At 37.6% G+C, this 17,962-nt stretch overlaps 1 protein-coding gene across 1 annotated transcript in view; it reads left to right on the top strand.

Moving 5' to 3' along the window:
• The window catches only part of cdh24b (cadherin 24, type 2b), a gene marked incomplete at its 3' end in the record, with an annotated part of 105,068 nt that overhangs the window by 57,149 nt on the left and 29,957 nt on the right, over positions 1-17,962 (top strand). The window contains exon 2 of the mRNA XM_079434765.1: positions 4,464-6,179. Within this exon, the coding sequence (XP_079290891.1) occupies positions 4,716-6,179 (1,464 nt within the window). The 5' untranslated portion in view covers positions 4,464-4,715. The remainder of the gene's footprint in view (positions 1-4,463; positions 6,180-17,962) is intronic.

Genomic DNA, 17,962 nt, shown 5'->3' with positions numbered 1-17,962 from the left:
CCCCACATCGTCCAGATTTGCACATACATTTGTATACTGTTGGGTGAGTAAATAGGCTGAGCGAAATATGCAAAGACAATTTGTGCCACTTGTAATTCTCTGTGTGCATAGTTTGGGGACTGGAGCATGAAAATGGTTTTATTAAGATACACAGCTTTTAAATGTATCCAGCATAGTTACTTGTCATTTTGCAGACACTTTATTTAAAGTAACACTGTAATTGGAGGGACAGTCTGCCTGGAGCAGAGGCACTTAAACAAGCTGGTGTTAAGAGCCTTAGTCAGGGGCAGAGTGAGGTTAAGTGTCTCACTCAGGAGTACAACAGTGGTAGAGCAAGAGTGCTGTCACAGAACCTCTCCAGTGGGACACTCATTCCTGGAAATAAACCAGCGACCTTTGTGTTAGCAACCTGGATCTTGACTGCAACTTCTTTCCCATCTACTATTAAATTACTATTAAACCAATACTACATGAATGGGTGATCATCTGAGGTAGCTCCAGACATTAAATAAAAAACCTTATTTGTTTGATATCTGGAGCTAATTTAGATGATGACTCAATTAAGCAGGTTTGGTTTTAACATTGACTTGTTAAACTGTACAAATAGATACAGAAAATATAGATACAGAATAGATAATAGATCAGTAGATACAGAAATCTCCAACAGTTCAATTTTTATGGAAATTTTTCATTGCATTGTGAAATTTTTGTTTTCCATTTTGATTAATTTTCCTGTTTACATGTTGGAAATGCATTTAAATGCCAAATAACTATCTTCTATGTATATGTATTGTATTTTCAAAATAAATGGCTAGTTACTACCTATTTACCTTCCTAATATGATGCATTTCTGAGTGAAAAAGCTTTCACTGAGGCAAAAATATTTGAATGAGGCTTGAATATTGTCCATTGGGAATTGATTGGATTGTGAAAATCCAATGTTATGTAACAGAATGGAGTCAAACCATATCTATGTTAGCTAAAGCAGTTTTGGTTAATATTTAATAGCTCATGGCCTGAGTGATGTCAGTGGAATTTTGGAGTTTTACCGTTTACTGCACGTTGTTATTCTCCTTGTTATTTATAGCAGCTAATGAACCGGAAGTCTCACCCTTAGGCTTACTTATCCCAAATATCCCAAATATCCAAAATATCCCAAAAAATACACTTGTTTTTCTTTTTCTTTTTCTTTTCTTTTTTGTTTTTTTAAGAATCCCCGTTCTTGTTGTTTATTCTTTATCTTTACTTTTTATTTAAAGGCAGTTTGACTTCATAGAATGACTTTAAATGTGAAACATCTGTACTGTAGCTGTAAAAAAGCAGGTTTGTAAAAAGAACAGCTGTTGTGTTACACTTTTATTGTATTCAGTACTTGCATTACACTCAGTCAATGCCACTACAAATAATCTTACACCCTATTCTGCAGTCTATTAACTAGAAACTTGTCTCTACTGTCCAAATACAAATCTGCACCCAAGTTATGACTGTCTAGCCATCAATAATAAGTCAGCCAGTGTGGAAAAAAAGTTCCTATCTAATGGATCTAATCTAAAGAAACTGTCACTGCTGGCAGGAAGATTTCACTGCCTCTGCAATTTTGCCTCTTCGTAGTTTTCAAGCTTGTTAAATTGAGAGCACAACAATCTATCAGCAGTTTCCTATCAACCCTATCTGCATGAATGATTTGTTTGGCGCATATTCATCTGTTGTTTAAGCAAAAATAAATCCTTTTTTGTATGAACCTTAACTGCTATGCACTGGCAAACAGCTGTTTAGTTTGTTCATTGTATAAATCGGCTGCTAGGCAGACTTGGATCCCATTGTAGCACGGTAATGTTTTTTTTTTTTTCATTTGTATAATCTATAAGAATCACCGGTAAGACTCTCGGCTTCAGGTTCATTTAGTTAAGCATCGGTGCAGGTGCCAGACAGCCGTCAATCCCAATGTCACTGCGGAGATTGGCTGATTGATCGAAGCGAGTCAAAGCGCAGAAGGTGAGAGAGGTTAAAGCACAATCATGATTGACGTGGAGGTAGCCGAAGAAAAGGAGAGAGAAGCAGAGGATAACATATTAAAACAATACTGTGAAATGGAAAGGGACAGGCAGAGATAGAGACAGGTGGTGAGTGGGAGGAGGTGACGAAAGAGAAAATATAACATGAACAGAAAAGCTTTTAGGAGACAGGAGGAATATTTGTTAAGGAATGAAGGCTTGTGTGAATAATCAGGAGGGAGAGGGAAGCAAGTTTGGGGGATCCTGTGAGGATGCGCAGCATTCGGTTATACTTCAGTTGGGGTGTTGACAAGACCCAGAGTGCCACTACTGTACTTGCATGTCACAGCATTTACAGTGGACATAACACTCACGACGCATTACTCAGCAATTATCACAGTTGGCTTCTTACACTTGGTTAATGTTACCCTCTGCTATCTTATCCATGTTTCACACAGTTCATACTTTATTCATAGTTAGTAATTCATAGATTTCACACTGTGCATTTGTTAATGCTGGGTTAAAGTTCTTATTTGCATATTCATGAGGTGATTAACATTGATTGACAGGATGTGACCTGTTTTAATAAGTGCTTGTCTGTCTGTGGGAATGTCATTGTGTTGTCGCTCTTGTCTTGTGTCGGTTAAAAATATACTAAATATTCTGTAAAATCTGTAAAAGTTGTGTTGAAACGGAAGCAGTGACAGTATTGTCACCTGAAGATTGATTTATGACATTTGGATAAAAAAACTAAAAAAAAAAAACCTATGTATGAATGAATCATTCACAGTAAGATCATTAACACGAACTTTCATTTCACGTTGACTTTAACACATTTGTCATCACTGTTTCCCTTAAATATGGGTGCATGGACATTTTCTGCAGCTGTGCAAATCTCATGAATATTTAATAAGTCAAATACTGAAGCTGTTTATGATTGGTTGTCTGATGCTAAACAACTCACCATGGCATCCTAGAATCACATGTTATACAGTACATTTGGGGCAACTCTTTGGAGTTAAACTTTGCAAATCAGTGCTAACCCCCTTTCAAAATGACAATTGTTGCTTAACCCATGGGTTGCAACTGGCCTTTACCTGGTGTATAAAAATACATTAACCAAGAGTTAAATGTAGCGTAGAAGCCCCATCCTTCTGTAATTAAATCCACAGTATTTTTTTATTCGCTGAATGTCTGAAGCGTATTGCTCATAAAAATGGTTAAAATAGCCAGTTATGGTCTGATTGGCTGGCTTTATGCAGTTTCCAGGACTCATAACACACTGCTTTCGAAGTAGTTCTGTGTAGTCCACAATTCTTGGATTGCAATTATATGTACTACAGGGCATCTATGTGCACAATACACAACCATCATGCAGTGTTATGCAGTTTTACCATTACCATCATTCAACTTACTGTTCATTACTCTTCATAAACACAACTCACACAGCAGTGCCTCATTGTTCATGTCTACAGAAACCAGACAGCCTCATTCAACATCACACTTAAACTGTAAAATTGCCCAGTTCCTAATGTATTGTGGTAGAAACAGCTTCATTTCCAGGTAATTGCAAAAATCAACCTGTGAATTGATGCATCACCAACTTGGAAAGAGCTTCTATTAGAGAAGTAGATGGCATGCTTGAATGCTTGAGAAGTTTGTCATTCATTTCAGCAAAAAATATACTCAAATGGTTTATGTTTTTTCCCCTCAGTCCTCAGTTAGGACATGCTTGAATAGATTTGTACCAAAATCAATTTTAACGGATATTTGTCTTGTTTGCTCAAAAACGAACAGACACTTGAACTAGGTTTTGAAGTGTTGACACAGAAGGGAGGCTCAGAATGAGGTGTTACACTTTAAAAGCCACTACAGTTGATTGCAATAAAATACATAGGTCACCCCCAAAAACTATATAAAATAAATAGTTGGTTCTCAACCTTTTTGACTCCAAAGCATCCCCATTGTCAAAGACATTATTTGAAGGTACTTTTCTGGTACTTTTACTGTAATGAAAAAGTTGCTCATTAAAACATTTGAATTTATTTACAGAATCTTACTGTAACATATAAAACCTTAACTGTAACATTTCAAATAGGCCTAGGGTTTAATTGGATAGGAGAGTGAGATATAAGATAGGAAACAACACATGATCCAGATCCAGAGCGCATCTGTATGCACTACCCACCATGCCTCTGTCTTCAGTGAGCACAAATTAAATGCCATAACACAATTTTCCTATAAGCCTTCTGATGGTACTTGCAACATCTGACAGAACAAGGAAATATCAGCCACCTTGGCTCATATTGAATTCTAATGATGCTGCTGATGTTACTGTCTTGCGGTTACTCATACGTTAATGAATCAGCCTGGCTGTGTGTTCGGCTACCTTGCCTTGTCGTTCCACTTTTAATTAACATACTGCAATGATTAAAGTTTTAACTTAATTAACTTTATCTTTTCTCCTAGGGAATCCAACCCTCTGTGGGAAACTGAGTAAAACATTTTGCCAGCACCGAAACACAGAAGCTCTGCGAGATAGAGGGAGATACATAAAGTGAACACAAGTGACTTAACGTGCGTAAACTGGATGAAGGCGGTGTAATGGAGGAATAAGTGCGGAAGAGTAAACAGAGAAGAACGAAAGAATGAAGACAACTGGAAAGCGAACACGCCTTTTCATCAGTTGTTGTTTAAATTAATACATCACAAACGTGCGACATGATTGACAGGAGGCTGCTCCTATTGGTGTCCCTCTGTTTTGTAGGCGGAGCCTGTGTCACTAAGATTGTTCGGAGAAGGGGAGTGAGCTCAATTCACACCCAGCATACAGGAAATGGAGCAACTGATCAATGGGATACAAGTTTGGAGAGGAATGGCAATACAATGACACGAATCAAAGAACTGATTGGTCCTGAGGAAGTTGAAGAGCAGATCACAGCTCACCAGAGCCATGGAGCTTCTCCTATCTTCACCAAGGAAAACTTTGTTGGGTTTAATGCCAAACCACCTGTACAAATAAACGAAGACTCTAATCAAGCTGATTTAAGAGTACAAGCCCCAAATGATGACTCTAGAGACATTTTAGAGTTTAAAAGGGGCAGAAATAACACAAAGAAAGGTGGAAGAGTTGACAAAGGGATCCCGATGCACCACAGGACAACTTCTGGCATACACTTCAACAAAACCAGATTCAAAATCCCCTCAAGATCCAGAGCAAGTTCAAATTCTGCTGTTCACACTACAGCGGGTACAAAAGTATTCACTCCAGATTCGCCTAGGAAATTGAACCTGACTGGAAGCTTATTAAAACTGATATCTAAAGAAAACCTCGTACGAATTGTGAATTCCCAGCTTCAGAGTGTTCCAGGTCTAAATATTCCAGGTAAAATGAGTCACAGCAGGAAAAGGGATTTGATCAACATGGATCACAGTCAGGTGGAGGCATTCAAAGTGAAAAAACAAGACAGGATAGGCAATCCTGAACTTTATAACTCGGATAACTTGACTGCTGAGCTACATTCAAGTATTTTTACTAATACCAGCCTAAATCCGGATCAGACTGTTCACACTCTCTTTAGACAGTTTAGTGCATTCACTGTGGATCAAGGTGAGGGGGACAGAAAAACGGAGGTGAGAGGTACACCTGGCACTGCTTCATGGAAGTACAAACACTTCACTACTCACTTAGCATCAACTCCCCAAAGTGAGATCATGCCCGTCATGGAGACGAGCCCCTTCGCTGGTCAGAGTGATATGGGCATATCACACACTCCATCTCAGATTGACTGGGGACATCGGCCTGGCGCTTTCAGCTCACTGAATGAGAGGAGTCTTGACGTTAAAAGAGAATCAGATCAGAGTGTTCGTATGCCATTCGGTTCCACTCAGAATCCATTGATTAAAATTTCAGAACCCATTGACAGCAGTCACATCCTAAAACTCCCACCAGATCCAGAATGGGGAAAGAAGGAGGTGGAGGAGAGCAGAGAGATGACTGTGGTCTCTCGCCCTGGCAGAGATGGACGAGGTCTTGTTTTCCAGGAAATGGATGAGGATGAAGATGAGGGGCGGAATCAACAAAAAGGGGAAATCTCTCGATCCAGAAAACGACGAAGCTGGATCTGGAACCAGTTCTTTGTCATTGAGGAGTATTCTGGCCCAGAACCAGTGCTCATTGGAAGGGTAAGGACTCCTTATGATTCACTTAAAATGATAGTTCTCACCAAAAATTCTTGTAAAAAAACCCCAAAAAAAACCTTACACCAAAACTTTGAATGATAGTATATGACTTTATTTCTGTGAAACTTAGTTTTTTTGCACAGTGGGTTCCAGTGTTGTTTTGGACCCCATTGACTTTCACTGTATTGGAAAAACGTTTAATTGACATTAATTGACATTTGCCTTTATCTAAATAACCACTCATTTCTAATTGAATAATGAGATGAGTTTAATCACTTTGGCAGAGGAAAATCAAAGATGACTAACCAATATGACCCTCAACATTGTGAATTGGGGGGAAAAAGCTCACACTGAGACTGAAAGACATCTCCCACAGAACATTGTGACTGGATGTTTATCACATCACTGATCTTAATGTCATTAGTCACATTATCCCAGTATTTTTTCTTTGCTGTCTTTGTCTGTTTGAATCCCGAGGAAGCCGAGCTCTGCAGGTCACAGAATAATGTTTCAATCAGCCTCTTAATCAGCCGTTGATTCTACTCTGTTAAAGCTACAGTATGATCTGTGATGAACAATTGCTCTTCTCATCAGAAAATCAAGAGTCTGGTGGTGGAGGGTGAAAAATAACATTACCTCTCTTCTGTGAGTCATACTCCATTGCTGACCCCATTTGGATTGTCAAAGTGTTGAACTGTGCCCATGACTTACAGTACCAGTCAAATTTTAGACATACCTACATATTCTTTTTTAGCCTACGAATAAGATTATGAAATGACAAATGGATGTATGGAAATTATGTAGTGACCAAAAATGTTAAACAAAACTATTTTATATTTTAGTTTTTGCCACCATTTACATTGATAACAGTTTAGTGGACCTCTCAACCATCAATTTAATTTATTTTTAAAATATATTTCATTTTATACATTATTTTTTAAAATGTACATTTTAATTGAATACTTGTTTTTTTATTATAAAGAATTAAAGAATGAATTAAAATGAATTTATATTACAGTACGAATTAATACAGATACCTATAAATAAAGCAATTTAAATGTCTTCCAAAGTTTGTGTTAGGTAATAAATTAGGGTAATTAAGCATAATAAAAAATGTAAATTAACTGAGTGTTTTTTCTTCTAAGCATAAATCATTTTTTAAAGTTTTTTAGGTTTTTCTTTAAAACAAGAAAACGTCCCACCTCTCTCTTTCTGTCTTTTTTTCCTCTTTTTCCTCTTGCCATCTCCCTAAGCTGCAGTTTGAGTGGCTGGGGAAGGCGGTGGGGTAATACGTTGAGTAAATGAATGATGATGATTCTGTGTGTCTGCCTGAGGCAGTCAGACGGCACTGTGGAATAGAAAAAAAACACTCTTGCGTTCTCTTCTGGGACCGTCTTCCTGTCTGTGAGTTGGCTCCTGCAGCATTTAATGGAACCCCCCATGCTGTTAATACCCAAATCTAGATCCAGACACATCCACCCAATAGTTTTAGACACATTTGATCACTGAGCTCAAACGGGACGGCTGTTTAGAGTGGGTAAGGAGACAAGCATTGATCTTCATTAGAGCCCAGTGGACAGCAGAATGAGTAAGAGGGAGTGAGAGTAAGCAGCAGAGTGAAGGAATGGGGAATTACGAGACTAAAAATGCCTTAGGTGCTGTTGACCATTACTACAGATGGACAGTCCTGTATGTCATTAGAGCCAATATGGTGTGCTTAACAGGTGGCAATGCTGTCACTGATAGTTCCCTGCTCATGGAGCATCCATCACGGTATCTAATACCACTGCTGAACCCGTTCGGAGCCTGAGCATGTGTTGTGTGTGTACGTACACACCTAATGTTCTTATGTGTCTTAATGCTCTTACAGATGTTTAATCTTGCTGCTTCGACCCTATCCGGAGCCGCCTGCACTGCTGTCTGTTGGATCAATTGGGGAAGTGTTTTGCTGCACCTTATAACCGAGATGATTATGATTTAATAAAGGGTTGAAGTGAACTATGTAGCCCTGCGGCAGACGTGCCAAGTGCTACAGCGCACTCAATCTACAGAGTGAAGCTAATCACAGATTCAGCATTTGGAGTGTGCATTCATATACTCATTACGGCGTCTATAAATACCGTACTGGGTCATTATGCATTTTAACATATTTTATAGTAGGTAACATCAATTATATGCAATTATAGTTATGTTAAATGATAATCAAATTGGTGGGTTGGCATAACAAGCATCCATATTTTTATGTCAGAGGACTCATTGCTGGAGAGCATATGAAGGGACTTTATGATAACAATATATGCTCCTCTGTATTCCGTAATGAATGTTATTCTTGATCTTAATGTATGGACATAAATTAGCACATCTTTTGCATCTCAAAGCAATGCTTTGAATGTGAGGCATAGGGAAAACAAATTTGCACACTACCATACCAACCTCATAAAACCGTAGGCCTCCCTAGACTGTTCCTAACAGGCGTAATTTGGATGTACAAAATAAAAGTGGCATGATTGAGATTTGGTACTTGAAGTGCTTGAAAACACCATCGTTCCTCTGTGGTTTTGTGTTTGTGGAAGTGATGTTTTGGTGCTTGGGGTCTCTTGATTATCTCTTTAAGTGTCCCAGCCCTTTACCCTCCTCTGGGTTTTGTTTGATTGGATTTGATTGGAAATGTTGTGGTTTACAAATCCGATTCATAATTCCACAGTTGTTTTGTTAGCAACATGTTTGGCAGGCATTTTCACTATTTTTTGTTGCAGGGGAGTCAGTGTTCAACGCAGTCTAGTACACACTGGTAGAGAGTACTGGCAATACTGTGCTTCTCTACTAGGAATTATTCTCAACACTGATAGTTTCGCAAGCCCAAATTCTGACTTGCAATTAAATAAATGTTGTTCTATTTGTCTTTCGTCTTGTCCACCTGTCTGTCATTCTTTCATTCTGTCAGGGGTTCCTTTGTTCTGTGTCATTCTTTAATTCTTGTTTTTTGTTCTGTCTGTTGTTCTTTCGTTTTGTCCATATTTCTTTAGTTTTGCCTGTCTGTCCTTCATTTTTTCTTTCTGTCCGCCGTTTTTCTGTCGTTCTTTTCCTCTGTCTGTAGTTCTTTTGTTCTGTCTGTCCTTCTTTTGGTATGTCCGTTGTTATTTTGTTCTGTCTGTTGTTCTTTCATTTTGTCCATCGTTCTTTCGTTTTGTCCATCTGCCTTTCATTCTTTCATTCTGTCCGTATTGCTTTCATTTTGTCTGTCATTATTTCATTCTGTTGTTCTTTTATTCTGTCTGTATTTCTTTCATTATTTCTGTAGTTCTTTCGTTTTGTCGATTTGTCTGTCTGTCCTTCATTCTTTCTTTCTGTCTGTCTCTGTTGTTTGGTCTGTTATTCTTTCGTTCTGATTTTCTCTTTTGTTCTGTCTGTTGTTCTTTCATTTTGTCCATCATTCTTTCATTTGTCCGTCTGTCCTTCATTCTTTCATTCTGTCTGTCGTTCTTTCATTCTGCTTTTCATACTTTCGTTCTACCTGTCTTTCTTTCATTCTGTCTTTCTTTCATTCTGTCTGTCGTTCTTTCATTTAGTCTCTTTCATTTTGTCTGTCTGTCTTTCATTCATTCTTTCATTCTGTCTGTCTCTGTCCTTCTGTCTGTCGTTCTTTCATTTTTTCCGTCATTCTTTAATTCTGTCTGTTGTTCTTTTGTTCTGTCTGTCATTCTTTCTTTCCTTATGTATTTCTTTAATTCTGTCTGTTGTTCTTTTGTTCTGTCAATTGGTCTTTTGTTTTGTCTGTCTGTCCTTTATTATTTCGTTCTCTGTCTCTGTCTGTTGTTCTTTCATTCATTTTCAATTCAATACTGAATTGGATAGATGGGTTGATAGATATATATTTAGGGGGCAGTGCCATTTTTTTAAAGCAATTTTAAATTAGATTTTCCCATTTGAGTACTGACTGGAAATATTAAGTGAGGAGGACTGGAAACAGTCAGTGTAAGTTAAATACACAAGCTGCTGTGACGTTATGTAGTTCATCCCACTGAATTAACTAAAATGAGAGGTAGCACAGCTATTAGTCCTAATAAATGATTTGTTAAATAGCAAAAAATTCAGTTATGTCTTCAGAACTCTCCTCACAGACTTATGAAACAGTTCTGTCCAGGATAATCTCTAAACAACATTCTGAGCTTTGATTTTTCACTTTCTTTTTCTCTACATATTTTCAAATCCTCTCATGGCAAGGTAATCAAAACACCATTAAATGTGTTGCAAATTCTTTATGAAATCCATTTTAAAACACTTACAAACACTTGATTTCTGTAATTTCATGGGAGCTCAGTTGTCTCCAGTTGGGTGGCTTTTGAAACCTCTTCCACCAATAGCAATTTGATATTTCTGATTCGGGTCTCACTGAGTGAGACCTTAGTTTAGACTGGTGTTGTCCACTACTACTCTTTCATGCATTCACTCAGTTAAGAGCAGTTTGTTTTCCGATGTATTTTGAGGATTGCCATGGATCTTGGATAAGGGTTAGGAGTTTGTTTCACCATCGAGGGACTGCGAGTGTAGGTTAGGTTTTTGAAAGTGACCTTGTAGCAGGCTGTGGTGATGCCACCAGGCGTCGTTCATTGACTGACCGCAGGGTGCTATACTTCCTTTCCTGCCGCTGGCTGCTCCATCGCTCTTCTGCTGCTATTTGTCTGCCCGTGAGTCTCCTCACCTGCTAGAGGCCAAACGTGGGGGATGGTGTTATATTAATAGCACTGTACAGTACAGGTCAGTCTAATAAAGTCCGTAAAAGCACAAAATGAAAGCAAATCGGATGCACCCATTACTAGTTTATGAAAAAAATATATGTTTGAAATAGTGGTGACCCCGAATAGTCAAAGATTCGATGCTTTGATAGGATGAGCCTGATTTGACTACCAATCTCACAGTCAAATATTCTCAGAGGTGTTACGAACGAGGATCGAGCCATTTTGGCCATAAGGGGGTGCTCAATAAAATAAATAATTTTATTTTAAATAAAATAAAATAAATAAATCCAACCAACCAACCATTCCTGTGACAGATTTAAGTTTCATTTTCCATAATCTGTGACGGACAGAGGAGTGGCAGGGATTTAAATCTTTAACAAGACTCAAACTGACACAGGCAGTGAAAGACTGGACTTTTTTTATCAGATAGGGTACAAAATTTCAAAACATTTCAACCAGTTCTAATTTGATTTTTGAATGCTGTGAACATAGATGCCCAAAAACTTGAGATATTATCTATTCACTATAATTTTGGTGAAACAGATCTGGCAAACTATCCAATGTGTTTGCGCTCTGGAGAAAATGAAACGGTTCATTTTTGTCCAGTGCAAGCTTGCGAATCCTCTCATTATAACAAAACTTCATGAGAACGCGCGATGGGGACAGCTTTTTAGTGATTATAAAGGCAGTGCTCTTTGTGTGCTTTCTAGGCTATTCGTATATAATCCATTCTGAATTTTTATAAAACTTTTATTTTTCGGCCATATACAATGCTGCAAAGTTTCGGGAATGACATCTGTATATTTATGCGGGATTTAAATTCGAAAGAACGATGGACGGGACAAAAATATACATGCATTATTATGTGCATTGAGCCTAGAGCACACTTTCTAAAGCATCCTCAGTATTTAATTCTGGAACCGGCCCTGGATAAAACTAGCTGTGTTTTCACAGCAGCTCATATTCAGGGGATCACATGGAGTTTTATGGGCCAGTAGGCTATTATTCAAAGCTGGAAAAATTAGCAGGATATTTGTTAATTTCCTTCGTGAAAATCTCTATATAATTAGAGTAAGCATTAATGCACACGGGCTTCATCGAATACTTTTTGCATCTGTTGATTTCATCTTATGTGTGGATTATTTGGTTTTATTTCTTCAGCAAATCTTCAGTTTAATCAGTTCTGATAAACAACAAGATATGCGGCCGGCCAATGTTAACTACTTATTAATGAAAACAAAACATTTTTTACCCAGTTCGCATCTGCAAGTTGTCCGACACACGACTATATTAATCCGTAGTCAGGTACACCCCAAGTTTGAACATATTTTCAACATTACCAGTGATGCTTCATTCATTGTGTATCTTGTTAGTGCTGCTTTTGCAATGTAAAAGGCAACATAAGTCATTAAATATACTCTAGAACTCATTTTATAAATTGGGTTTAAATGTCCACATTGAATATCTAGAAAGGTAGTTTAGTAATACATCAGACAAGTTTGTGTTACAGTATATCCCACAATTGTAACTTTATTTCCTATTAAATTTTGAGTTATATCACACAATCTCAAAATGTGAATCTTGGTAAACTACATAAAATTAGTTTATAGATAGATAGACTTTATATATCCCAATTGTGTCTTTAATAAAATTCAGTTCATATCTAACAAAATGACTTTATATAGCATAAATGTGACCATATCTGAAAATGTGCCATTATATCTGAATTTATATCTCATAATATGACTCACAATGTGACTTTATATCTCTGTTGCAACTTTATTTCCCAATATTGTGAATTAACTCACAGTATGACTTTATATCACAGAATGTGACTTTAAATCTGAATTTCGCACTGAATTTCGCACTGTTGCGATCTCTTAATATGACTTTTTGAATTGTGACTTTATATCTCACACTTGTCTTTTATGCTTTTCAAACTTTATCTCAATTACCATTTTACTTTTTCCTTGAAGTGGAAATGGGCTACTATAGTGAAAAATTATCCATGATGGGTTGTGATGGTCCAATGTTGGCTTTCAAATCCATCCCTGAACTGAAGCACCCTGTGTGTCATGTCAAGAATTAATGTTAAGTATGTTGTGTGAGGGTATGAGCATGTTAATGCCCTTGTGCTCCTACCGTATGCTTGGGTGCTGGTGGACACTACGGGCAACCTGTAATGTGATGGGCCCACCTATCAAGCTGTTCCTTGGAGGAACGACACACTGAAGCAGCAACCAGCTGCCTGAACCCCTGCACTCTTTCCGCAAGCTCCAGGGTCCCCGGCTGTCACAAGGGATCCTCACCGATGATCAGTGAGACCACCTGTGCCGGTTCTCACAAAACACACCAAGATCTGAGACAATCTGTTGATATAAACTAAAACCAAATTCAACAAGAGCACGTTTGTAGGCACGGAGCGTATTTTTGGGAAAGACGAGGTTAGGATGCCACCGTGGAGCTCCAAACTGGTGAAATTGAGTAACCTTGGAGCATGTGCAAATTTCGTGCTGTGTACGCATTTGCAGTGCTGGCAAGCTGGGTTATTATATTTCTCATTTCTCGAGCACTCGGGGAGCGTTTTGAATATGTTAGGTGTTGGCAGGGGTAGATGGTGGCTGTCACTGGCATTTTAATGGGGTGTGTCTCTTGGGGGGCCAATATGGCATAGCATGCACGATCTGGCCGCACACACACACACACACACACACACATGGCTTGTTTAATTTCGTTCCTAAAAGCATTGCCAACAAGCTGTTATAAAACACTGCACATCCAAATAGAATTAAATATCACTACAAAGCAAGGGAGGGGGGTGGGGGGGGAGGAGTAAAAATGAGAATAAAGTGAGAATCAGACACAGAGGGTGAGCGACAGAAAGAGTGCATGCAGGGGCAACAGTTACAGCACACACATGCTGCGAGAGAGATCATCAGTAATAATTGCAGAATGTCTCTTTCGGAACGGCTTTGTGTTTTCTTTCACTCTGTCTCTTGCAGTGAAAATCATTTAGCCTCCGGGCTGGAGCTCAGCAGGAGAGAGAGAGCAATTAGAGAGGGAAAGAGACTGACAAGGAGAAAGAGGGAGAGAAGAAAAGGAGGGGCGCACAGGTAAATGATAAAGGAAGTTGCGGGAATGATGCTGAGATGTCGAGATGAGCGACGGGGTGGGCGGCGGAGATGACGGATGGACAGAGAGATGGGCTAGGAATGAGAAAATGTCAGAAGGTTAATGCCGTGGAGCAAATGAGCTGGAAATGCACACGAGAGGGGAGGAGAGGGTCAATGTGGAAAACACAAACAGTGGGGTCCAGAAGTCTGAGACCATTAGTGAGAATGCTTCTAACATTATTTGTTATAAATTATATTAGTAGCATAGTAATTTGAGTGATAAGTATTCGGTTTGTCTGCTTTTTTTTTTAATGACAGCAAACTGCATGGACGCCACAAGTTTGTGTCCTACCATGGTCAGTGTCACAAATGTATTTGATTAGTGTCCAATAAATAGTGGAGAATCTTAAATATTTACCATTAATTTTAGACCATAATATTTTTCAGATGTTGGTCATTCACAAAGAATGTGTTTTGGCATTGAAAAACATTCAAAAAGTGGGAAAAAACACAGAAGAGTTGAACTCTTTAACTTGAGCATTGCATTTTAGAATAAAGTGTCAAAACACAAGTGCAATGGTCAGTGACCACTGTCTAACAATTTACAATGGAAAATAACCTGACTTTCCTCTGTAGAACACAAAAGAAGTTCATTTTTTGTCATACAGTGAAAGTTATTTGCATCCAATGGTGTTAGTATAGACAAAACAGTTTAAATATATATAAGATATCAGAACATCTTTTGTGTTCTGCAGAAGAGAGAAATTCATTCAGATTTGAAACGACACGAAGGTGAGAAAGGGTACATGATTTATTTATTTTGGGTGAACTGCTCCTTTAAATTAGAGTTTGAACCCCAGATTTTCAGTGTAACTTCAGACTTTTGGCTTCCACTGTATATGCAAACTCGTGACCTTGGAATTCGGTGAGAGGGATTCTTCCAAAATAAATTATTTTTTTAAAAAGGAGAAAAAGCACAGCGAGGAAGCACAGCAAACAAGGAGAGAGTAGGATGCAGGAGAGAGGCAGGGCTAAAAGAGAGAGAGCGTGGTTAAATACCATTTTATTATGAACCCCTGTGAAGAAGAAATTCAAACGTTTTTCTGTTCTGAGAGACTGAGAGTGGGAGCTGAAAGAGAGAAGTAGAGGAGAGGGGGAAGGGGGAGGATCTGGAGAGTCTATTATAAGTGAAATTCAAAGAGAACATGTCTAAGCCATGCTCTTCTCTCCTCTCTCTTTATTCTATTCCCTGCCTCTCCCCGTGTATCTTTCAAATCAAGATAATGCCACACACGCAAGTGCTTTTTTCTTCCTTTACCCACACTTTCATCACATGTAAACGTGAATTTATTTTCATTTCTCTAACAAGTGGTGCTATATCACATGGCATTCTGATATTGTTTGATTCCTAACTTTGACTGTTATTTTCTCTCACACAACAGAGAAAATGCCTGCGTAACGTGATGCAATAAAGTGACAAGCGATAAAACCATCTCTTGCATATAAATCTTTGTGGAGTTTTTCCTCTACCAGTCACGACTGCAATTTGCAACAGGATATTTTGATAATCTCTCTTATTTCTATTTCTGTGGTGTTGCTCTGGTTAGCAATGCACACTGTGAAATCTCATTGGTTCAAAATCCCTATCTTGTACACTACTGTTCAAAAGTTTAAGGTCAGTAAGAATTTTAATTTTTTTTTAAATGAATGCTTCTTTTTTTGAAAGGATGCATTAAAACCATCAAAAGTGACTGTAAATACATCTATAATGTTATCATCTATCATCTAGAATTCTGAAATAAAAACTCAAAATTGCTCAAAAATATTAAGCAGTATAACTGTTTTCAACATTGATAATAAGAAGAAATATTTCTTGATCACCAAACCAGCATATTAGAATGATTTATAAACGATCATGTCACACTCAAGACTGAAGTAATGGCTGCTAAAAATTCAGCTTTGACATCACAGGAATAAATTGCATTTTAAAATATATTAAAATAGAAATCAGTCCTTTTTTTAAAATTGTAATAATATTTTACAATATTGCTGTCTTTACTGTATATTTGATCAAATAAATGCAGTCTTGGTGAGCATAAGAGACGTCTTTCAAAAACATTTAAAAAATCTTACAGATCCCAAACTTTTAAATGGCAGTGTAACTGTATATTAAACATCAAATGTGTTTTGAAAGGCTGATATATGGAGAACCAAGTGTAAACCAGATTATTTATGTGACATGAAAATGCAATATTACATGACAAAAGCACAGAAAGACGAAAGTCGGCTTTCCATTAAATGTGAAATTCACAAATCCTTTCAGACACACAATCCTAAGCAGACACTCATTTCATGCAAAACATTCACACAAATTCCTTCAATTTGCACACACATGAATGACTTAATGTGTAGAACCATCACTTCTACCACAAAAGACTACTAATAATCTTCCTGATGCTCAATTCCTCAGCATATGCAATAGCTCAGAACAACTTGATGATGTAACAGAAACTATTGACTCTCACTTTTCTAGCACTTTAGATACGGTTGCTTCTTTACGCTTAAGGAAGATTAAGGAAGAGAGTCCAACACCGTGGTATAATGAGCACACTCAGGCCCTAAAGAGAGCAGCCCGGAAAATGGAGCGCAGCTGGAGAAAAACAAAATTAAAGGTATTTTGTATTGCTTGGCGGGAAAGTACCCTATCCTACAGAAAAGCATTAAAAACTGCTAGATCTGCTTACTTTACGTCTCTTTTAGAAGAAAACAAACACAACCCCAAGTATTTATTTAATACAGTGGCTAAATTAACAAAAAAAATAACATTAGCAGGTGCAGACATTACCCAGCAGCACAGTAGTCATGACTTTATGAACTACATAGACTATAAACTTAATTTCTAGTGATTATCGTCAATTTGATTTAGCAGATATTATTAAAACTAAACTGATCTAGACAATGACATCACTGAACTCAATAATGAAATGCCTTGTTGAAATTGAGTGTTTAATCTTTTTTTCTAATCTCTATCCTCCAATTTGATACTGTTAAGTGCTTTGACACAATCTGTATTGTTAAAAGCGCTATATAAATAAAGGTGACTTGACTTGATTAACTTTACTTCCAAGATCGAAACTATTAGAGATAAAATTGTAACCATGCAGCTGTCAGCCACAGTATCGCATCAGATTGCACTATAGATCCCCTAAGGAACAATTCCACTCATTCTCTTCTATTGGAAATGAAGAATTGTATAAACTTGTTAAATCATCTAAACCAACAACCAGTATTTTAGACCCTATTCCATCTAAGCTCCTAAAAGAGGTGCTTCCAGAAGCAATAGATCCTCTTCTGAATATTATTAACTCATCATTGTCACTAGGATATGTCCCAAAAACCTACAAACGACCTGCTTTTATCATCTGATCGTGGTTGTATCTCTCTATTAGTGCGACTGGATCTAAGCGCCGGGTTTGACACAATCGACCACAACATTCTTTTACATAGACTATAAAATTATGTTGGCATTAGAGCAAGGTTATTTTCGTAAACAAAAACTAAAACTAAGACGAAAACAATTGATGAAAAAGCAATTTCGTAAACTGAAATAAAATAAAAATATCAAAATATTTGAAAAACTAAAACGAAACGAAACTAACAACAGTTGAAATAACTAACTGAAATAAAATAATAATTAACAAAATTAAAATAATAAATAATGAAAATAAATAAATAATAATCATTAAGTTCTCACCCCTTGGCTGAAAAATATATGAGCTGTGTGGTGGTTTAGGGAAATACCTGTAAATGAGTCCTGCACGGGTCCTGTTTTATAAACGTGCACCAGCAGTACTTAACAGAACACCGACCCGCTATCCGACAGCAGAACTATATATTTATTTCTGTAGCCTACCAGACCAGAACCGTTTGACAG

The sequence above is a fragment of the Barbus barbus genome, assembly GCF_936440315.1.
Source record: "Barbus barbus genome assembly, chromosome: 15".
Taxonomy (NCBI): Eukaryota; Metazoa; Chordata; class Actinopteri; order Cypriniformes; family Cyprinidae; genus Barbus; species Barbus barbus.
The sequence above is the reverse complement of the archived record's forward strand: the minus strand, read 5'-3'. Positions and strand labels throughout refer to the sequence as shown.